The sequence below is a fragment of the Halichoerus grypus genome, chromosome 13 (assembly GCF_964656455.1).
Source record: "Halichoerus grypus chromosome 13, mHalGry1.hap1.1, whole genome shotgun sequence".
Lineage (NCBI taxonomy): Eukaryota > Metazoa > Chordata > Mammalia > Carnivora > Phocidae > Halichoerus > Halichoerus grypus.
Genome location: NC_135724.1, coordinates 69,886,299 through 69,909,504, shown reverse-complemented (window position 1 = coordinate 69,909,504; position 23,206 = coordinate 69,886,299). Strand labels below are relative to the sequence as shown.

At 45.4% G+C, this 23,206-nt stretch overlaps 1 protein-coding gene and 1 pseudogene across 1 annotated transcript in view; both read right to left on the bottom strand.

Annotated features, from left to right (window-relative positions):
- Positions 1 to 2,884: 2,884 nt before the first annotated feature.
- Positions 2,885 to 9,649, bottom strand: LOC144379912 (leucine-rich repeat-containing protein 37A2-like; annotated as a pseudogene).
- A 7,442-nt stretch (positions 9,650 to 17,091) lies between these two features.
- The window catches only part of LOC144379745 (uncharacterized), a 164,203-nt gene continuing 158,088 nt past the window's right edge, over positions 17,092 to 23,206 (bottom strand). Inside the window, 6 exon segments of the mRNA XM_078060105.1 lie at positions 17,092 to 18,449; positions 18,451 to 18,589; positions 18,591 to 18,835; positions 19,105 to 19,379; positions 20,384 to 20,421; positions 21,909 to 22,031. Coding sequence (XP_077916231.1) covers positions 17,532 to 18,449; positions 18,451 to 18,589; positions 18,591 to 18,835; positions 19,105 to 19,379; positions 20,384 to 20,421; positions 21,909 to 22,031 — 1,738 coding nt within the window. The 3' untranslated portion in view covers positions 17,092 to 17,531.

Genomic DNA, 23,206 nt, shown 5'->3' with positions numbered 1-23,206 from the left:
CTGCATCCTGCATCCGCCCCTAGGAAATTCACAATGCACACCAACGTATTAAAGGCCCCGAGAAGTCCTGTATTGATCAGACCTCTTTAGCTCAGTGTCACCTCTGCTGAGCGGTTTGCAGAATGCAGGTATTAATGTGCTCCTTATTTTATGGATGGGATCATGGAGGCCCAGACAGGGCTTTAGGTGCAGACCAGGCACAGATCTTGGACCCCAGGCTCTCTGAACCCCACAGGAAATGTAAAGCAAAGGTAGACTATGGCCCATCTGGTCCACCACCTGTTTTTGTAAATGTAGATTTATTGAAGATGATCTGATCCAGGTCCCTTGATTTATAGATGAGCCAGTCAAGGCCTAGGGAGGATGGCAACTTGCTCACGGTCACAGTAGCCAATTAGGGGCAGAGGCAGAAACAGATCCTAGATCTCCAAAATCCAGGTTTTCTCTAAAACACAAATCAGACAGGTGGTGGGAGGCGAGGTGGCGGGAGGCGGGCCATGAAGCTCCATGATCCCTGTGATACCTGTCGCGGTTACCTGTTTCGAGGTGCGTACACAGGAACTGCCCCTTTCGACTCCTGCGCAGACACCTCTGCGGAGTCTCTCCTGCTGCTGTGGGTCAAGCTCCCACAGCCTGAGCTGCCTGGGGGCCCTCCACTGCTCTCCACTTGGTGTGCGGGACAAAGGCTGAACCGGGCAACCGTGTTTATTTTAATTCTGTGAGAGATGCAGTAAATCATTATTAACTTCCCCTCTGCCAGTGTGAAACATGAGATCATTCGGATAGGAACCTGGCAGAAGGCAACCTTTGCCCGCTCCAGGGAGAGTTTGCCAAACAAATGAATAGTGTAAACAGGATCCTAGGGGGTTGTTTGAGACCACTTCAGGAAATAAATTACGTCCAAAGGTTCTTAGACTTCCCCCTGAAGTATGTTATACAATGGCCATCCATTTACATTTTTCATCTGTGTGTGTGTGTGTGTGTGTGTGTGTGTAGTTTGAAGATGCAAAATACAATCATTCTTATCTCATCATTAAAATGGCTCATGCAGGGGGCACCTGGGTGGCTCAGTAGGTTAAGCGTCTGTCTGCCTTCGGCTCAGGTCATGATCCCGGGGGCCCTGGGATCAAGCCCCACGTCAGGCTCCCTGCTCAGTGGGGAGTCTGCTTCTCCCTCTCCTCCCCTCCCCCCCCCATACTGTCTCTCTCAAATAAATAAACAAAATCCTTAAAAAAAAATGGCTCATGCACAGGACACTTTTTTTTTTTTCTGTGATAATGAACTTCTTTATTTTTATTATTATTATGTTATGTTAATCCCCATACATTACATCATTAGTTTTAGATGTAGTGTTCCATGATTCATTGTTTTGCACAGGACACTTTTAAACATTGTTTGAAATGTGAATTTAAAATATCTGCAGATTTAAACATTTTAGTTCAGAAAGGTCCATCTAGTAAGTGATACTAATTAAGGAGGTTTTATTAACCCTTGAATCCAGGCGAGGGAGGCACCTGACTGACCCTGGGCAGCCATGACGTGCCAGAAAGCTAAAGGTTCATCTAGAAACAGCTGCAGGGGACAGCAGGGCATAAACGGTGGCCTCAGGGTAGAGGCTCTTCCTGGGACAGCCAGACTGCCCAGATGGCCTTTCCAGAGCTGGAAGATGCAGACTTGTCACTGAGGTGGAGGGTCAAAATAGTCCTGTGTGGGTGGCAGCTGGGCCCAGAGGCCCTGGCTTCCTTGTCTCTGGAGCAGAGAAGGCAGCTCAGTTGACAGACAACTTCTTAGGCTCCCGAGGCCTCCCCCAAGCTCTGGGGGCTGGGGGGTCTTTCCCTAACAATGAAGCCCCCCCAGACCCGTCCACACACCAAGTGCTGGAAAAAGCCGGGGTCAGGTTTTAAGGTAGCAAAGGGCTTACGTCCTGGTTGTGTCAGTCACCAGCCAGCTCTGTGCCCTCCGGCAAAATCTCTCTCCTTCCTGAGCCTCCATTTTCTCATCCGTCAAATGGGGCTAATGGTTTCTCTCCCTAAGGTGGCTGTGAAACTTAAATAACAAAGAGAACCAACACATTTTACACTGCAGCCTCACTCTTCTGCCCCTCTCCCTCCTACCAGTTGCTCACCATCGCGGCGCATTCTTCAAGAGTGGCTCCGAGGCAAGCCAACTGCATGTCAGCCCTGAGGAAAGGTCTACATGGACGGGAACTGAGGCCTTGAGACAAGAGCCGTGTCAGGAGCCTTCTCGGGAGCCAATCCTCTACCCCCAGGCAAGCTCTCAGGCGACCGTGGCGCCGGCCACCACCCTGGCTGCAACCTCATGAGACACTCTGAGCTGGAAGTTCCCAGCTAAGCTGCGTCCGGCTTCCTGGCCCCCCGAAAGCTGTGTGAAGTCATAGATGTTTGCTACATTTGGGGATAAGCTCTGATGCAGCAGTAATAACTAAGATGCTTACCTTTCGGGGCTGTTATAAGAATTAAGAGATGGGGCACCTGGGTGGCTCAGTCAGTTAAACGGCTGCCTTTGGCTCAGGTCATGATCTCGGGGTCCTGGGATCAAGCCCTGCATCGGGGTCCCTGCTCAGCGGGGAGTCTGCTTCTCCCTCCCCCACTCCCCCTGCTTGTGTTCCCTCTCTCGCTGTGTCTCTCTCTGTCAAACAAAAAAAAAAAGAATTAAGAGTTAATGCACATCAAATAGCAACCAGACGTACTGGGACCGGTGGCTCCAGAAAGGGCAGAAGGGAGAAGCAGCAGGAAGGAGCACGAGATAAGAAGCCTCGGTCCAGGTCCGAGCCAGGAAGGCCCCTCTTCTAGAACTCTGGCGAGCAGTCTGAGAGACTCAATACACCCACAGACAATGGCTGCACTATCTCACCCGCTCCCTGCAGCAACAGCTAAGGAGGCGACCCCCTCTCGGGGCAGCCACGAGGCAACCCTTGTAGCCCTCGGCCCAAACACAGCCAAGACTGGACCACTAGCTGACAGCCTCCCTAATTTTGGCCCCGTGTCCAATGTAGGACAAACTGGGAAAAGTCCAATATGCTCCCCTAACCAATCACATAGGGTACCCCCCTTCTAGTTAGCACACCTACAGCTTCCCCACGCCGAGAGAGCCTCTGATCAGAACCTGAAGCCTTCCCTTTGTCCCACTATAAAGCTTTCCTAGTCTTCTGCCGGCCTTCAATTCTCTGCCGAACTCAAGTGATTGGTAGCTGACTCCCTTGGGGTAGGGGGCTTGGAAAACAGCCTTTGCGTCTTCTCATTTGGGTGGTCTTTGTTTATTTCCACAAGCCCATGTTCTCTCTCTGCCTTCCCGGCCCCAGGTCAAAGACAACATCTTCCTCTTCCCCCAGGTAGCTACAGAAACCAGCTCAGGGATGATGGAAGGGGGAGGGTAGGAAGACTTAAGAACATAGCTTTGGAGCAAGACAGATCTGGGCTCAAATTCTGGTTCTGATACTTAACTAGCTGTGTGATCTTGAGTGAGCCAATTAACAACTCTGAGTTTCTTCATCTCAAGAGGACAATCCAGTGGAACCCAAGGGCTGGTGTAAGAATTTAGTGAGGTACAGGGGCACCTGGGTGGCTCAGTCGGTTAAGCGGCTGCCTTCGGCTCGGGTCATGATCCTGGGGTCCTGGGATGGAGCCCGATGTGGGGCTCTCTGGTCCCCACCATTCCTCCTCCCACCCCTGCTTTCTGTACAGCAGGCAGCCCGCCCTGAGCGACATTGAGTCAAGAGCACAGACTCCATGCCCAGGGCATATCAAAGCTCAGGGGCTGGTCTCGGGAGAACGCTGGGCAAAGGACATAACCAAGCATTTCTCTAAAGAAATCCACTGGTCAAAAGCAGAGGACAAAATATCTGGCCAGAAACCTGTTGTCTCCCTGTTCTATCCCGGCTCTCAGGGGTGGTCAGGGCAGGGACACCCTTGTGCCAGGCGGCTCTCCCAGGACCCGGGAGGGTGAGTCAGGTCTTCTTCCCCCAATCTCTCCTGTGTGTGTGTGTGTGTGTGTGTGTGTGTGTGTGTGTGTGTGTCAGTTTCTTTGTCTCTAAAATGAGAAATGTAAGAGCTTCCCAGGAGGCACACACACGTGAATTAGTTCTCATCTACCCTGGGGATAGTGGCACTGTTCTCTAAATGAGCAAAGTGGCAGATCACTGTCTTAGCCAACGTTACCTGGCCAAGACAAGACCCAGACTAGGAGCCCCCTGGCCTATGTGCTTGGGTGCTTTCATGGCACGTCCTCAACTGACTCAAAGTCCAGATCCCATGTTTTAGGAGTTTTCCTCACCTCGCTGGACTCCTGCCCTTTCTGTTCACTCTGGACTTCTGTGCTCTCATTGATGGAGTTCTCAGTCTTCCATTGGTCCGTATCCCACTCTGCCTTGGACACCTTTACTTCTTGCTGCTCACTGAGAAGCTTCATCAGGAGGCCTGTTCTGGAGATGAGCTTGGCACAGGCCAGTTGCACGTGGGTCTCAGAGCAGTCCATTTTCAAAGTCCGGATAACGTGAGAAATGAGCCTTCTCACGTCGTTGTTCGGGATGAGGGACCGTAGCTGCTGGTTTAGCTGGATTTCAAATAGGTCACCTGGGGCTGAGAGCTTCGACACAGTGAAGCCTGTGGGCTTCGGGGGCAATTCAGTGCCCACACTGTGGTTTATCCATCGTGGTTCATTGGTTTGTTTAACAGTTGGCATAAAGTTGTCTGTGGTGGCCACAGAATATGCACTGGAAAGATTCTTATGGTTCCTGAATGCAGGGAGGGTTTGTTCTGGCACAGTCATGTTTCTTGTAGAAATAGGTTTCTCAAAAACATTCTGTGCAGTAGTGTTTTCTCCAGTAGTGTTTTCTCTAAAAGGTTCTGAAAGAGTAAATAATTCTGGAAAAGGATTTTCCTGAGAACTCAGTTCTCCTGAAGATGAAAAAGCCTCCCGTGAAGGGGAATTTATGAGGCTCCTGATGGCGGAGAATGGAGGCCTCTTTGCAATCATCAGCCTATTACTGATAGGACTTTCCTTTCTGGATTTTCGACTCAGCTTGGCCTTGGGTGCTCTGTGGACCACAGGCGAGCGAGTTTTATGAAAGAGGTACTTTTTTCTGGAATGTGAGACTGGTTTAGAAGCCTTCATATTTCTAACTCTAGCATTTGCATCCTCTAAAACAAAAATGGTGTCGGTTAAGTATTTGGTTTGTTTTTCACCTCAGGTAGGGATTTTGGAGCAGTGGAGGCAGAAGGCCTGCCCAAGATGTATTGTTTCAGGAAAGAAGAGACTGCTGCCTTGTGCTCCTTTGTGAATGAAGGCTCTACTGAAGGAGTCTCCCACTAATTTCCTGGGCCTCTGCGCCATGTGAAGCTGCTCCAGCTCCCTTGGGGACGGTCTGCTGAGCCTTCTTTCTTTGGCCATATTCTCCACAAATGGCTGGGCATTCTGTTTCCCCCGGTTTCTCTGATGGCGCATTTTTTTGAGGTACCTTTTCTGTAGGCCCTTTGGGCCCTTGATAACCTTCTTTACTCTCAGAAACTTTTTCCCTACACTCTCAGCCTTGGTGAGGCTCTTTTCCTGTGCTTGGGCAGTTTCCAATTTCTTTGGAAAGATTTGGCGTTTGAATTTGGGACCAAAAAGGCCGGAATGTATAAGCATGGCAGTTTTTTCTTTCTTTTCCACCTCATCAATTTTTTCTTGAATTTCTGCATCTAACAAATTTTCTAGAAAATGGAGTTTCCTCAGTTTATTTTTGTAAGTTGAATTGTTGGGTCCAGGTTTAAGAAAAGGGTTCCCTGTGTTGTTTGTCAAGGGACCCATGGGCTTGTCTCCGTCTTGCACATTTGAAAACAGAAGTTTAATGAATGGTAATAACGTTGATTCTACATCTTCTAGATTTCCCTCTGAGAAATAAGGCAATATGTAATTCAGCGCACTAATAACATCACTTTCATCATTAAAGTCTAGCTGCTCATTCATAAAGGCTAAACTGAAGCGATTTTTGTCTGAGGATGGCTTCTCTGGCTCAATTATCAGCTCAGTACTGGTGCTCTTCTTCCGGGATTTCAATACCTTCATGAATGATCCTTCTGCATTCCTTACAGATACTTCTTCATCTGTCAACAAAAAAGAGACTAGTTTTGATAATGAAAGACTGATAGTACAGCTTTTTGTCAGTCCACAGTCATACATCCCAAATAAATTAAGAATCAACAAATATTTGAGTACCATTTAGAGAGGAGACAAACTCAAACTTGAATCTATGATTGGCAACAACAAAAGGAGAAAAGGGTATTTTTTGAAAAAGCAGCTATTTACTCAGAACCTTCCATAGTGTGGATAACTGTATTTGGGATTATTCCATGGGTTCCCCAAGGCTCGATTGTGCAGTACTCAAAAAAAGTCAAGGCTGGAAGACACTCAGCTAAACTGTGTGCAGATCTAATGTGACTCCTGGCATTCATATACCCCACCCTGCCCTGCTTCAGATGCTTCCTCCTTCCACTCTTCAGCATGCTTGTGTTCTTGCTGCCATCGCAGATGCCCATGACAACACCCACTGTTAGCAGGTCCTCATCTGGACATGCCCTCTCTACCCACCCACCAATTCCTTTGCTTGGTCCCTGCTCCCATATATTGCAGCTCACATAACATATGCTCTATGTTTTGGAGCAGTGGAGGCCTGTCCAAGATGTATTGTTTCAGGAAAGAAGAGACTGCTGCCTTGTGCTCCTTTATGAATGAAGGCTCTACTCCCACTAATTTCCTGGGCCTCTGCGCCATGTGAAGCTGCTCCAGCTCCCTTGGGGACGGTCTACTGAGCCTTCTTTCTTTGGCCATAGGTTTCTCTGATGGCGCATTTGTTTGAGTTCAATTACAAAGAGCCCTGTCCCACGACCCTGAGCCCAAGTCAAGAGTTGGATGCTTAACCAACTGAGCCACCCAGGCACCCCTAATTTCCTCTCTTTTTAAATGTAGTTTTACCTATCATATGGCAGCTGTAAACAACATAAGTTAGTTTTGCCTCTTCTTGAACTCTAAACAGAGCTCTGGCTAACGATTTCTTCTCAGTACTTGAAATTATATCTATTTATTATATTTACATATTTGTTTTTATATTATATATTTGTAAACCCCTCGAGAACTGGGATATTATTCTTGAGCCTCTATCCCAGGCATGTAAAAACAGTTCCTGGTATATAATAGATGCTCCATAAATATTTGTTGAATGAATTCAAAAAGTGACAGGTATCAATATGCAAACATACTGCTTTTATTTAAAACAAATTATCCATTTAGTATCACTGGTGAGGATAAGTACAACTTAATAATAAATAATAATAATGTCTTTATAATAATAATGATAAATTATAGTAAGTTATAATCATAATAAATAAATAATAATAAATGTCTTTCTCCACCCCCACCCCTTAATTTGTGACTCAAGCTCAATCTTTTGAGACAAGAACCTTTTGAGAATTTCATAAAAGCTATGGACCTTTTCCCTAGAAAACTGCACTTTCTTGAATATGTGCAAAGGTGTGCACGTGATTTCAATTTATGAATCATCCTTTTTGGGCACAGGTCTGTGAGGAGAATGGATTGAATTCGGAGGAGGGCCAAACTTGGGTGGATAATAAAATGATATATCACATATTTGTTGTAGATATCTCAAAATGTCATTTATTCTCATCACTACCTTGAATTGTTATTATACCTACCACTATATCTTGTTATTTAATGTGTGAACAGAAGCAGGTTTATTGCTATATCACTAATCTTTTTTAAAAAACATTTTGAAAACTGTATTTCAATATAATTTCCTTTTACTATATATTTTAAATTATTATACATTTATAAACATTATCCCAAGAACACAGTCTTCTGCAGATCATCAAATAGATATATAGAAAAAAGGTTAAAAATCCTGCCCCAGGGGACCAGTGATCCATAGTTAGGAACCTCTGCCTCAAGCTGAATTAGAAATCTGCAAATCTTACTAGATTCATGTTCTAGTATATAAACTCCCAAACACATGCTTTTTAAAAATTAATTTTTAAATTTCTATTTATTTTCTAAAAATATGTTTTATATATATGTATTCACATGGCTCAAAATTCCAAAGGTATATAGTACACAATTCAAAGTTTTTCTGCTATTCCTGTCCCTTAGCCTACCCATCCCCCTCCACTCCCTAAAGAAAAGTAACGTGCCAAATGACTTTCAGTTTTCTTACAAGTGTGGGAAATAAAATCTCCAAGTCAGACACTATCATGGGGAAATACAAACTATAAATAGTATTTAAGAAATTCATAAAATAAAAAAAATTTTGCTTGGTTCTAGCATTTCTCCAATAAGATAACAGACTAAGGGTGGGGGATCTACTTTAGTGGGATCATAACCCCTATTTTTAGATTACTATGACTACTATGTCTTCTATTACTAATTCAGAAGTCATTTATGACTTATCTACTCAAGTTGAACTAATGATACGATACACAAGCTGTCATGAAAAATGCCAGTTAATTGCTTTGAGTGTAATATTTTTTCCAAAATCATTTGTATCTACATTGACTTTTTCTACAAATCAATTAAAAAAAAGATAACAAAAAGTTGGCAAGGACAGAAAATTCAGATAAGAAATACAAATATTCAGTAAACAAAGAGAGACATTTAAATTTACAAGTAATCAGAAAACTTCAAATTCAGATGAGACCCCTTTTATTCACCCATCAGATCAGCCAAGAAATGGAGAATATCCAGTGGTGGAGGGGTGTGAGGAGGTGAATGCTGTCATGGTCTATGGGTTGGGGTGTAAGTCGGCACAACTTTTTTGAGGGCAATTAAAACTGTACATCTACATAGTCTTCATCCCAACAATTCCATTTCTAGATCTCTATTCTACAGAAATCCCTGCCCGTGTACACAAAGATGCATGGATGAGGTGGTTCACTGCAGCAATGCATGTGACAAGAAAACCGGACACAGTCTAAACATCCATCAATAGGGGAATTATTAAATTATAATACATTCATACTACGGAATTTTACGCAGGAGTTTACGGGAATGGGGTAACCCCCTATGTACTAGAAGAAAAGAAATCTAAGACCTACCATGAAGCAAAAGAATCGAGTTGTAGGATGTTACCATTTATGTAAAAGAAAAAAAGAAAGAAAGAAAATCACACAACAAACCTATTTTGTTGTCTATAAATATGTATGTAGACAAATGCATGGATAAAGGTCTGGAAGGATATATATGAAATCCAGAGTAGTGGCTATCTCAGCGGTGGGGGATCAGAACACAAGGAGGATGTTCACTATATCACTATATTCTTTCATTTTTATATATTGAGAACATAATCATGTATTCCTTGTATAATAGAATATAAGTTTAGATTGACTCTCATTTTAAAGAGAGCCTGCCAAATTTAATTTTTAAAATAAACACTGAATTGCAATCAATAGAGGTTGAATTGGGATATGGAGGGGGAAATACCTTTCCTCAGAGCTACTGACTTCAAAATTCTGGACCAAGAAGGATCTTAGAATGCAGTTCAGTTTTTTGTATTTGTATTTGGAGAGAATATACTCACAGTTTCTCAGCCCAACGGTATGGCTTCCATGTATTTTCATCAATGTAAGAAATAGAATTTCCTTCGAAATTTCTGTGAAGAAACACGGAATAAGTAAAAGAAGCATTGGCAACCTTGTGGGGAATATTCCAATGCAGAAAATACCAGCGTTCTAATTTCCCCAGCTATCAGCATCCCAGTTTGCGCAATCAATGAAGAGATGATGTGGGGCTGCGGTGCGGAAACGAGGCATCTCCCTAGAACCTGAACTTCCTATCTTGGACAAATACTGCCAGTTAATTACTTTGACTATGAGTGTTTTCTCCAAAATCACTTATGTGTCCAAAATGGCTCCTTCGTAAATCAGTGAGAAAATAATAATTCAACAGAAACATGGCCAAAATGTATCACTTATCAGCAAACAAAGGTAAAGAAATCCTAAGCCAGGCAACACAAAGCTTTGGCTCAGTGCCCTCTGTTGAAACCTCTTCAGCTGTTCGGATAAAGGAAGTTAGAAATTAGAGGAACTAACATGGAGAGATTTCTTAGACGTACTGCACAAGGAAAAGCAACAAATCACTGAGCAAGGAATAGAAAGTATTACCTCATTAGGGGAAAAATTGCAAAGGAAAGCGATGGGAAGGAAGGACACACACTGAAATGGTAACAGGAGTTATCTTACAGGTGGTAGGGAGGGTGGGGTGGGATTTTTACATTTTATCCTATATGCTTGTGCCATTTAAAAACAAACAAAACAAACAAAAAAACCCCAGTAAGAATGTATCCACGAATTGCATGTGTTTAAAAGAAGCCACGAAATGCCTGAGACTCCGTTTCATCCACTAACTCTATGTATTTTTACCTTTAGCTTTCCTCAGCAACAACTTACCTATTCAGTTTATATACACATTTTTTCTAGGGGAGTCAGAAACAAGGCAAAATAGGTACCCATCTGCCCATCTGCCTAGTGGCCATTTCCAGGAACCAGAAGCCTTCTGGTTGCTTTATGTTCCCTGAGAAAAGATGCCTAAAACTGAACTTATCTCCCTCAAACTGGCTCTCCTTCCCAACTGCTGTGTTTCCACCTGTTCTTCCGCCATTGAACTGCTCATACAGGACAGAAACTTCAAGAGTCAGGTTTCATTTTTCTCTTTCCTGGACACACCCTACCCGCTACTCTCATCAGTTACTCAGTCTTGCCGCTTCTTCCTTTGTGGTGCTCTCAGGATTTTCTTTCTACTCCTATCACAGCCACTCTGATCCGGCCCCTTGTCATTTTACTCCCAGCTTTTGCTAGAGCGTTCTATCTGGTCTCCCTAGATCAAGCTTTCCTCTCTAGATCGCTCTACATAGGGAATCAAAAACAATCCTCTTGTTTTAATGATATTTATGTCTTGCGGGAAAACTTTCAGTGACTCTCTATATCTCAGACTGTAACTTTCAAAGCCCTCTAGCTGATAGTTAAGGGTTTTCATAATCATATCTTTCACAGCGTCCTAACCTAATTCTTAATTCCTCATCAGTCTTGCAGCAGTGACTTTGCCTAGACTATACTCCCTAGTTTTGCTCTATTTAACAAATCATAGCCACTCTTTAAGTCTCAGCTAAAGTTTTAGCTGATCCATGCAGCTCTCCCTCACCTCCACACTCTATTGATTACAGATTCTGGTGAATTACAGCACCTATGGTCTGTACTTAATCATAGGTCACCTCCCTTTCTCTGCCTGTTTCCTTTCTTCCCACCTATCATTTCATGTTCTAAAGACAATGTCATACCCTCATGGATCCTACAGTACTGAGTCCTGGGCTGGGCACAAAATAGGTGCTATATATAGAAGGCCAGGGAACAAAGATGAGTTCTGAACATAACTGAGGAGTCAAATAATAATACATAACACTCATATATATGCTAGGCACCAGTGTAAGTGCTTTATATGTATTAACTCATCTAAATCTCACAATAAGCCCACAAGATGGTAACTATCATAATCCCCATTTTACGGAAAAGGAAAAGGAATCAAAAGCTAGTAAGTGACAGACCTCGGTTCAAAGCCAGGCGGTCTAGTTCCAGAATCTCTACTCTTAACCCCTTTGTTGTATCACCACCAACGAGATGGAGAGAAGGACATGTGGCTATAAAGAGGATGGAGCAAAAGTGGGAGAGTAGAGGTTAAGGAATGAAATGATGGGGATAAAAAACTGGATAAGAAAAAGGAATAAGGGCAATTGCAAGTAAAAGATTGGAGAAGGGGAAACAATAGCAAAGAGCAAAACAAAGATAAGGGACAGTTGACAAAGAAAAGGTAAAAACAGAAAGTCAACATGGGTTGGGGAGATGAGGAAGGCCCAGGAAGACCTGGAAGAAAAGGCTGCCGTGGCAAGGAGGAGGCAGAGAACAAATGAGGAAAGGCAATTCTTACAAGATGGCGAAGGTGCCGTTGTAGGGGCTGGGCTCTGGCAGCGGCACTCTGCGGAGCCTCTGCTTTGCACTGAAACCAGTACACGACAGCGTCTCATCTTTGCAGATACAGAGCTCACATAGGTTGATGTTCGTGGTAGCGTTCTCTTCTGGTTGCTCAGTTACAGTTGCGTAGGCCTTTTCTGGGGTATATTTTACAAGAGGCAGCCCTGAATGCACAGTGGGTCGTTGGGGGAAAAACTGTCTCAGACGACTCTGGGTCGTTGGGGGAAAAACTGTCTCAGATGACTCTGGTTGCGGACATACAGTAATTTTCAGGTCCATGGGTGGAACAGTGACTCTAGTCAGGTTTGGATATTGACTCTGAACCTGTTCTGGATGGGCAAGTGTCACCTCAAGGTCCTTTGGAGGAGGAGCTATAGTCTTCTTCATGGTTGTAGAATGTGTAGGCTCTGTAATAGGTTCTGGAGTAATGGTAAGCCCCAAGCCCACATGATGAAATGTGGTACTGGGTGATGCCGGATGCTGACCTTGATCCTTACTTGGAGTTGGAGCTGTCACCTCCTGATGGAATGGATATTGAACTACAACTTCCTTAGGTGGCTCTGGAGGCTGAGTTGGGATCTCTTGCATGGTTGGAGAAGGTTCAACCTCCATATTGGATCCTGCAGTTATAGTAATTTCCAGGTCCATAGGTGGAACCGTGACTTCAGTCAGGTTTGGATGTTGACTCTGAACCTGTTCTGGATGTGCAAGTGTCACCTCAAGGTCCTTTGGAGGAGGAGCTGTAGTCTTCTTTGTGGTTGTAGAATGTGCAGCCTCCATAATAGGTTCTGGAGTAATGGTAAGCCCCAAGTCCACATGATGAAATGTGGTGCTGGGTGACGCTGGATGCTGACCTTGATCCTTACTTGGAGTTGGAGCTGTCACCTCCTGATGGAATGGATATTGAACTACAACCTCCTTAGGTGGCTCTGGAGGCTGAGTTGGGGTCTCTTGCATGGTTGGAGAAGTTTTGGTCTCTGTAGTAGGTTCTGGAGTTATGATAAGCCCCAGGTCCAAAGGTTTAACCGTGACTTTATTTAAGGTTGGATGCTGAACCCGAACCTGCTCTGACTGTGGAAATGTCACCTCAAGGTCCTTTGGAGGAGTTGTAGTCTGCTGCAGGGTTGTAGACTGTTTAACCTCTGTAGTAGATTCTGGAGTTATGGTAAGCTCCAGGTCCAAAGGTTCAACTGTCACATCTGGTGACCACCGATGCTGAGCTTGATCCTGATGTGGTGTTGGAAATGCTGCCTCTTGATATACGGGAGGTTGACATACAAGTTCCTTAGGCGGCTCTGGATGCTGATGTGGGGTCTCATGCATGGCTGGAGAAGGTTCAACCTTGGTAGTAGATCTGGAGTTATGGTAAGTTCCAGGTCCAAAGGTTTAACTGTGACTTTATTTAAGGTTGGACGGTGAGACTGAAACTGCTCTGAATGTGCAAGTGTCACCTCAAGGTCTTTTGGAGGAGATGTAGTCTTTTTCAGGGGTGTAAAATGTTCAACTTCTATAGTGGGTTCTGGACTTACAGTAAGCTCCAGGTCCAAATGTTGAACTGTTACATTGGGTGATGATGGATGCTGAGCTTGATCTTGACCTGGTGTCTGAACAATCTCCTCCTGATATACTGGAGATTGAGCTACAACAACCTCCTTAGGTGGCTCTGGAGGCTGAACTGGGGTCCCCTGCGTAGGTAGAGAAAGTTCAGTCTCCTTAGTAAATTCTGGAGTTATGGTAAGCCCCAGGTCCAAAGGTTGAACTGTGACTTCAGCCAAAGTTGGATGCTGAGTCTGAACCTGCTCTAGGTGTGCAAATGTCACTTCGAGGTCCTTTGGAGGAGCTATAGTTTTCTTCAGGGCTGTAGAATGTTCGACCTCTGTAGTGGGTTCTGGAGTTACGGTAAGCTCCAGGTCTAAAGGTTGAACTGTGACTTCAGTCAAATTTGGTTGCTGAGCCTGAACGTGCTCTGGATGTGGAAGTGTCAGCTCGGGGTCCTCTGGAAGAGATAGAGTCTGCTGCAGGGCCGTGGAATGCTCAGCCTCTGTAGTAGGTTCTGGAGTTACAGTAAGCTCCAGGTCAACAGGTTTAACAGTGGCACTGGGCAAGTTTGAATGCTGAGCTTGCTCTTGTCCTAGAGGTGGAACTGTCACCTCATTATGGACTGGAGGTTGTGCTACAACCTCCTTAGGTGGTTCTGGAGGCTGAGCTGGAGCCTCCTGCTGGGTTGGAGAAGGTTCTACCTCCTTAAGGGGCTCTAGAGGTAGAGATGGGGCTTCTTGCAGGACTGGAGAGGATTCTACCTTCTCAGGAGACTGTGGAAGCTGAGGATGAGTCTCTTGAGAGACTGGAAAAAGTTCTACTTTGTCAGGGAGTTCTAGAGGTTGAGCTGGGGTTTCCTGCTGGGCTGGAGATGGTTCTACCTTCTGAGGAGGCTCTGAAGGCTGAGCTGGGGCCTCTGGCTGTGTGGGAGAAGATTCCACCTCCTTAGGGGGCTCAGGAGATATAGCTGGGGCCTGCTGGGGGACAGGAGACTGAGCTGGAGCCTCCTGCTGAGTTGGAGGCTTGACCTCCTCAGTGGGCTTTGGAGGATGAGCTGAGACTGCATGTTCATTTGCAGATGGTTCAATCTCCTTAGGGGGCTCTGATGGCTCAGCTAGGACCTCCTGTTGGCTTGAAGCAGGTTCTACCTCGTTAGGAGGGTCTGGAGTCTGAGCTATGAGCTCCTGTTGGCCTGGAAGAGATTCATCTTTGGGGATCTCTGGAGACTGGGAAAGAGGCTTGAACTGGATTGGAGAAAATTCAATCTGCTCAGGGGGAACTGGAGCCTGAGCAGGGACCTTCTGCTGCACTGGAGAATGTTCAACCTTAGTTGGCACTGCAGTTATGGAAGCCTCCAGATCTACAGGTTTAACTGTGATACTGGGCAACATTGGATGCTGAGCTTGACCGGGACCTAGAGGTGAGAATGTCACCTCATGATGTACTGGAGCCTGAGATACAATATCTGTAGAGGACTCTGGAGGCTGAGCTGGGTGCTCATACTGAACTGGAGAAGGCCCAATCCCCTCATTGGGCTTTGGATGTTGAGCTGGGACCGCATGCTGGACTAGAGAAGGTTCTACACCCACAACAGGCACTTGAGACAGAGCTGGGCTCCACTGCTGGCTTGGAGGAAGCTCAATTTCCTCAGGAAGATCTTCAGGCTGAATTGGGACTCCCTGCTCGACTGGAAAAGGTTCAAAATTTTCAGGGGGTGCTGGATGCTGACCTGGGACCTCCTGCTGGATTGGAGAAGGTTCCAACTGCTCAGGGGACACTGCAGACTGAGCTGAGGCCTCTTGTTGGGGTAGAAAAGTTTCAACCTCATTAGTGGACTCTGGAGTTATGGTAAGTGCCAGATCCACAGGTTTAACAGTGACACTGGGCAACAGCAGAAGCTGAGTTTGACTCTGACCTAGAGGAGAAACTGTTACCATATGATGCTCTGGAGAGGAAGCTGGGACCTCCTCCTGTTGGGCTGGAGAAGGTTCAACCTCACCAGAAGGCTCTGGATGCTGAGCTGTGGCTTCCTGCTGGGTGGCAGAAGGGTTAACTTCCTCAGAGGTCTGTAGTTGCTGACTTGGGGCCTCCTGATGGCTTGCAGGTTTAACCTCCCCAAGGGGATTTGGATGCTGAACTGTGGCCTCTGACTGGGCTGGAGAAGGCTCAATCCCCTCAAGAGACTCTGGATACTGAGTTGGGGTCTCTGGTTGGGTTGGAAAAGGCTCACCCTCCTCTGGGACCTGAGGGTGCTGAGCTGGGGACTCCTCCTGGGTTGTAGGTTTGATCCCCTCAGAGGTCTGTAGGTGCTGAGCTGGGGCTTCTTGTTGGGTTGGAGAAGGTGCAATCTGCTCAGATGTCTGTGGATCCTCACCCTGGCTCTCCTCCTGGGTTGAAGATTCACCCTTCTCAGGGGTGTGTGGAAATTGAGCTGGAGCCTCCTCCTGGGATGGAGATGGTTTTCCTTCCTCAGGGGCTTGTGGATGCCGGACTGGGGCCTCCTGCTGGGTTGAAGGTTTAACTTTCTCAGGAGTCTGTGGATGATGACCCTGGCTCTCCTCCTGTATTGAGGAAGGTTCAGCCTCTACAGGGGTCTGTGGAAGCTGAGCTGGGGCCTCCTGCTGGGCTGGAAGATGTTCACCCTCTTCCTGGGTCTCTGGAGGTTTGGCCAGGGCCTCCTCCTGGGTTGAAGATGGTTCACCCTCGGGGCCCTGTGATTGCTGAGCCAGGGCCTCCTGTTGGGTTGTGGGAGGTTTAACTTCTCCAGGATACTCGGGATGCTGAACTGACGTTTCCTGCTGTGTTGGAGGTTTCTCCTGTGTGGTAGATTCTGGGGATTCAGTCGGAGTCTCCTGTTGAACTGGCAAAGGTTCAGCTTCCTCAGGGGACTGTGGAGGCAGAGTTGGGGCTTCATGCTGGGTTGCAAATGGTTCCACATTAAGGGGCACAGAGGGCTGAGCTGCAGCCTCCTGCTGAACTGGCAAAGGTTCACCCACCTCTGTAATGGGTTCTGGTGTTATAGTAACCTGCACATCTGCAGGTTTAACACTGACATCGGGCAGGTTTAAATGTTGAACATGATGGTGACCTGGAGGCGAAACGGTCACCTCATGATGCCCTAGAGGTTGAGCTGGGTGCTCCTGCTGGGTTGGAGAAGGTTCCACCTCCTCAGAAGGCAGCTCTGGAGGCTGAGCTGGTTGTTCTTGCAGGGTTGCTGAAGATTCTATCTCTCCCGGAGACTGAGCTGGGGTCTCCTGCTGGGTTGAAGATTCTGCCTCATTAGGGAGCTCTGCAGGCTGAGCTGAGGTCTCCTCCTGGGTTGAGGAAGGTTCAGCTTCTCCAAAAGGCTCTGGAAGCGGAGCTGGGGGCTCCTGCTGAGCTGGAGAATGTTCTGCCTCTTCAGGATTCTCTGGGGGCTGAGCTGGGATCTCTTGCTGAGTCAGAGAAAGTTCAAATTCCTCACTAGGTTCAGAAAGCAGAGCTGGTGGTTCCTGTACACTTGGAGGCTTAGCTTCCTCAGGAGGCTCTGAAGGCTGAGCTGGGGTCTCCTGTTGAGTTAGAAAAGGTTCAAACCCCTCAGGAGACTCAGAAGGCTGAGCTGGTTGCTGCTCACTTGAAGGCTCAACCGCCTCTGGAGGCTTAGCTGAGGTCTCTTGCTGGGTTGGAGAAGGTTCTGCTTCCTCAGTATGCTCAAGAGGCTGAGGTGGAGCCTCCTGCTGGGCTGTAGAAGATTCAACCTCCTTAGCCGGCTCTGGAGTTACAGTAAGTTCCACATCCGCAGATTTATGTGTAACACTGGAAAACCTTAAATAAGTTGGAAGGGCTTATAGGTTGAGTTCAGAGCCCCCTGAGCTCAGGAGCAAGAGGGCCCGAAGCAGCAAAGACCAGCCTCCTCGGGGTGCTCTGCTGGCCGACCCAGACTAGGAGCCCCCCGGCCTATGTGCTTGGGTGCTTTCATGGCACGTCCTAAACTGACTCAAAGTCCAGATCCCATGTTTTAGGAGTTTTCCTCACCTCGCTGGACTCCTGCCCTTTCTGTTCACTCTGGACTTCTGTGCTCTCATTGATGGAGTTCTCAGTCTTCCATTGGTCCGTATCCCACTCTGCCTTGGACACCTTTACTTCTTGCTGCTCACTGAGAAGCTTCATCAGGAGGCCTGTTCTGGAGATGAGCTTGGCACAGGCCAGTTGCACGTGGGTCTCAGAGCAGTCCATTCTCAAAGTCCGGATAACGTGAGAAATGAGCCTTCTCACGTCGTTGTTCGGGATGAGGGACCGTAGCTGCTGGTTTAGCTGGATTTCAAATAGGTCACCTGGGGCTGAGAGCTTCGACACAGTGAAGCCTGTGGGCTTCGGGGGCAATTCAGTGCCCACACTGTGGTTTATCCATCGTGGTTCATTGGTTTGTTTAACAGTTGGCATAAAGTTGTCTGTGGTGGCCACAGAATATGCACTGGAAAGATTCTTATGGTTCCTGAATGCAGGGAGGGTTTGTTCTGGCACAGTCATGTTTCTTGTAGAAATAGGTTTCTCAAAAACATTCTGTGCAGTAGTGTTTTCTCCAGTAGTGTTTTCTCTAAAAGGTTCTGAAAGAGTAAATAATTCTGGAAAAGGATTTTCCTGAGAACTCAGTTCTCCTGAAGATGAAAAAGCCTCCCGTGAAGGGGAATTTATGAGGCTCCTGATGGCGGAGAACGGAGGCCTCTTTGCAAGCATCAGCCTATTACTGATAGGACTTTCCTTTCTGGATTTTCGACTCAGCTTGGCCTTGGGTGCTGTGTGGACCACAGGCGAGCGAGTTTTATGAAAGAGGTACTTTTTTCTGGAATGTGAGACTGGTTTAGAAGCCTTCATATTCCTAACTCTAGCATTTGCATCCTCTAAAAACAAAAATGGTGTCGGTTAAGTCTTTTGATTTGTTTTTCACCTCAGGTAGGGATTTTGGAGCAGTGGAGGCAGAAGGCCTGCCCAAGATGTATTGTTTCAGGAAAGAATTGTGCTCCTTTGTGAATGAAGGCTCTACTGAAGGAGTCTCCCACTAATTTCCTGGGCCTCTGCGCCATGTGAAGCTGCTCCAGCTCCCTTGGGGAAGGTCTACTGAGCCTTCTTTCTTTGGCCATATTCTCCACAAATAGCTGGGCATTCTGTTTCCCCCGGTTTCTCTGATGGCGCATTTTTTTGAGGTACCTTTTCCGTAGGCCCTTTGGGCCCGTGACAACCTTCTTTACTCTCAGAAACTTCTTCCCTACACTCTCAGCCTTGGTGAGGCTCTTTTCCTGTGCTTGGGCAGTTTCCAATTTCTTTGGAAAGATTTGGCATTTGAATTTGGGACCGAAAAGGCCGGAATGTATAAGCATGGCAGTTTTTTCTTTCTTTTTCACCTCATCAATTTTTCTTGAATTTCTGCATCTAACAAATTGTCTAGAAAATGGAGTTTCCTCAGTTTATTTTTGTAAGTTGAATTGTTGGGTCCAGGTTTAAGAAAAGGGTTCCCTGTGTTGTTTGTCAAGGGACCCATGGGCTTGTCTCCATCTTGCACATTTGAAAACAGAAGTTTAATAAATGGTAATAATGTTGATTCTACATCTTCTAGACTTCCCTCTGAGAAATAAGGCAATATGTAATTCAGCGCACTAATAACATCACTTTCATCATTAAAGTCTAGCTGCTCATTCATAAAGGCTAAACTGAAGCGATTTTTGTCTGAGGATGGCTTCTCTGGCTCAATTATCAGCTCAGTACTGGTGCTCTTCTTCCGGGATTTCAATACCTTCATGAATGATCCTTCTGCATTCCTTACAGATACTTCTTCATCTGTCAACAAAAAAGAGACTAGTTTTGATAATGAAAGACTGATAGTACAGCTTTTTGTCAGTCCACAGTCATACATCCCAAATAAATTAAGAATCAACAAATATTTGAGTACCATTTAGAGAGGAGACAAACTCAAACTTGAATCTATGATTGGCAACAACAAAAGGAGAAAAGGGTATTTTTTGAAAAAGCAGCTATTTACTCAGAACCTTCCATGGTGTGAATAACTGTATTTGGGATTATTCCATGGGTTCCCCAAGGCTCGATTGTGCAGTACTCAAAAAAAGTCAAGGCTGGAAGACACTCAGCTAAACTGTGTGCAGATCTAATGTGACTCCTGGCATTCATATACCCCACCCTGTCCTACTTCAGATGCTTCCTCCTTCCACTCTTCAGCATGCTTGTGTTCTTGCTGCCATCACAGATGCCCATGACAACACCCACTGTTAGCAGGTCCTCATCTGGACATGCCCTCTCTACCCACCCACCCATTCCTTTGCTTGGTCCCTGCTCCCATATATTGCAGCTCACATAACATAAGCTCTAAACAGAAAGAAACCCACTATGTCCACCCTGGCTCTTTGCTTAAATTTGGGCAGGGATCTGGGGTCTAGGTTAAGAGATGTCCCAGGTGTGAGAGATATGTCAATGTGGAATGTTCAATAAATCAATGGAATGATACTTGAGGTTTTAAAATGCACAAGGGATAAAGAATCTTTTGCCAGATGCCTACTTCACTTTCATTTCTAGTATTTCCAGCTTTATTTAGGGAACTGTCCAGAGCTTCCAACTACCTGAAGGTCAAGTGTACAGCTTGTGTAGACTGCACAGCATTGTGCTGCTGGGTTTCTTTTCCAGAAGAATTGGAAATATCTTTAGTGGTGGTGGTGAGGGTCAGAGGAGGTCACGAGAAAGGAGGAGCAACAGGCTTGCAGAGAGTGCAAAATGAGACACTTGAATGCTAGGCTACAGCACTTAACACCTCTGATCACAGTTTTCCTCACCTGTAAAAGGAGATTCAACATGCCTCTTCTGTCCACCTCTAAGGGAGAAGGGAGTAATATAATTGGTAAAAAAATTGTTTTGAAAAATAAGCAACACTGTACTTACAGAAGTAGCAAAGTATTATTTCTGATGTACCCTAGATCATTGATAAGGACCCGTATTCCATCTATCCAAGTGCAAAAGCACATTTTGGAAGTCATCAAGTTAGTGCCAATAAAACATAGTATACAGAAAAATACTTAAAAGCACCTGAGTGTTTTTGTCGGGCTCCCTGCTCGGCAGGGAGTCTGCTTCTCCCTCTGACCCTCCCCCCTCTCATGTACTCGCTCTCTCTCATTCTCTCTCTCTCAAATAAATAAATAAAAAAAAACAATCTATAAAAAAAAAAAAAAAGGGCGCCTGGGTGGCTCAGTTGGTTAAGCGACTGCCTTCGGCTCAGGTCATGATCCTGGAGTCCCTGGATCGAGTCCCGCATCGGGCTCCCTGCTCGGCAGGGAGTCTGCTTCTCCCTCTGACCCTCCCCCCTCTCATGTACTCACTCTCTCTCATTCTCTCTCTCTCAAATAAATAAATGAAAAAAAAAATTTATAAAAAGCACCTGAGTGTTTTTGGACAGAAAAGCTTAAGATTCAGAACGAGTTCAGAGTTGGACAATCCAAGAATAGAAGAGCCCTCTCTATCCATTAGAAGGTAGCAGCTTCTGGTTAGGGAACAGAAAGTCTCAGCCTCTGAATAAAACTTTTTTATAAATCAGCATTACTTTTACTCTTATATTACTTGTAAAAATAAAAAAATAAACAAAAATGTACCTTTACCTGTCCTATAAAACAAAGGGCACCTGAGATCTAATGCATATAAAATCAGTTTACAGGGGCGTCTGGGTGGCTCGGTTGGTTAAGCGACTGCCTTTGGCTCAGGTCATGATCCTGGGGTCCTGGGATCGAGCCCCACATCAGGCTCCCTGCTCAGCCGGAAGCCTGATTCTCCCTCTCCCACTCCCCCTACTTGTGTTGCCCCTCATGCTGTCTCTCTCTCTGTCAATTAAATAAATAAATAAAATATTTTTAAAAATCAGTTTACAAACTGTGATGCACTATATGAACAAGTTTTCATTTGGGGGTAATTAATTTAATAACATGACTGAGAATCTGACTTTTAACAAAGGAATAGTTCTTAGAAATTTAGAGATATGAGGAGTGTTTCGGTGGCTCAAGCATACAACTCTTGGTTTTGGCTCAGGTCATGATCTCAAGGTCATGGGATCGAGCCCCGCGTTGGGCTCCACACTCAGCGGGGAGTCTGCTTGAGATTCTCTCCCTCTGCCCCTCCCTCGACTCACGTGCTCTCTCTCTCTCAAATAAATAAATAAATCTTTTTTTAAAAAAGAGAGATTTAGGGATTTGACTCTGAATGAATAAAAATAATGCAATGACATCATTAGTTAAAAATTTTATCATTGTTGATTAAAAAGAAAAAAAATAAATAAAATAAAAATTAAAAAATTTATCATGAGGCAATTCAGACTCAACACAATGTGTGGCATTTGTCAGACATTCACTGTCACAGTGCAGCTTGACTGTCTTGCAGACAACCTCAATATTATTTTTGAATTGGCAGAGACAGCAGGCCATATGGCTAGGTAAAATCCTATAAATGGAAACACAGAGAATTAAATTAGTGCTAAAGGAGTTACTTGAGTAGGCATGCCAAGGGCATCACAGGGCTGTGCAAAAAGGAATTCTTGAGGCATATGGCCTGGATGTTTGGGCAGGGACCAGTTGGCCAATTGCTGCTCTTGAATATTGTAAATAAATAGAAGGACAGAGGTGTCCAACAGAAAGGTAAGGATGGTAGGGGGTATGGTATGCCTAGAATAAGATAAAGATGAGAACTGGGTGACACTGATCTGTAGTTTAGTTCAGAAGTATCTCCTTCCAACCCAAAAGTCTCACTTTGGGTTGAGAGCACACAGGAAGAAGGTAGATTTCTAAGAAGAGTCTGAATAAGTCTGAAATATGACCCATACTGAAGATAGAAAGCAATCAATCAAAACTGACCCCAAATCTACACAGATATTACAATTAGCAGACAAGGACATTTAAAAAGTTGTTGTAACTGGGGTGCCTGGGTGGCGCAATCATTTAAACATCTGACTCTTGGTTTCAGCTCAGGTCATGATCTCAGGGTCATGAGATCAAGCCCCACACTGGGCTCCTAGCTCAGCGTGGAGTCTGCTTGAGATCCTCTCTCCCTCTCCCTCTGCCCCACCCGCTCATGCTCTCTCTCTCTCAAATAAATAAATCTTTTAAAAAAAGTTATAACTGTATTTCATATGTTAAAAAAACCCAGGCTAAAAAACCCATGCCTCTACTTAACTCAGTGAGTTGTACAACAACTTCAAGTGGCCTGATATATGTGTACTTAGAGTGAATGAAGGAGAGGAAATATAAGAAATTTTGAAAAAATAATAGCCTAAAATTTTCCAAACAGGCAAACCCAATAAACCCACAAATCCGAGAAGGTCAATAAACTCTAAGCACAAGAAACATGGACAATGGGGGCGCCTAGGTGGCTCAGTCGTTAAGCGTCTGCCTTCGGCTCAGGTCATGACCCCAGGGTCCTGGGATCGAGCCCCACATCGGGCTCCCTGTTTGGCGGGAAGCCTGCTTCTCCCTTTCCCACTCCCCCTGCTGTGTTCCCTCTCTCGCTGTGTCTCTCTCTGTCAAATAAATAAATAAAAATCTTAAAAAAAAAAAAAAAGAAACATGGACAAAACTACATGAAGGCACATCATAATCAAACTGCTCAAAACCATCAATAAA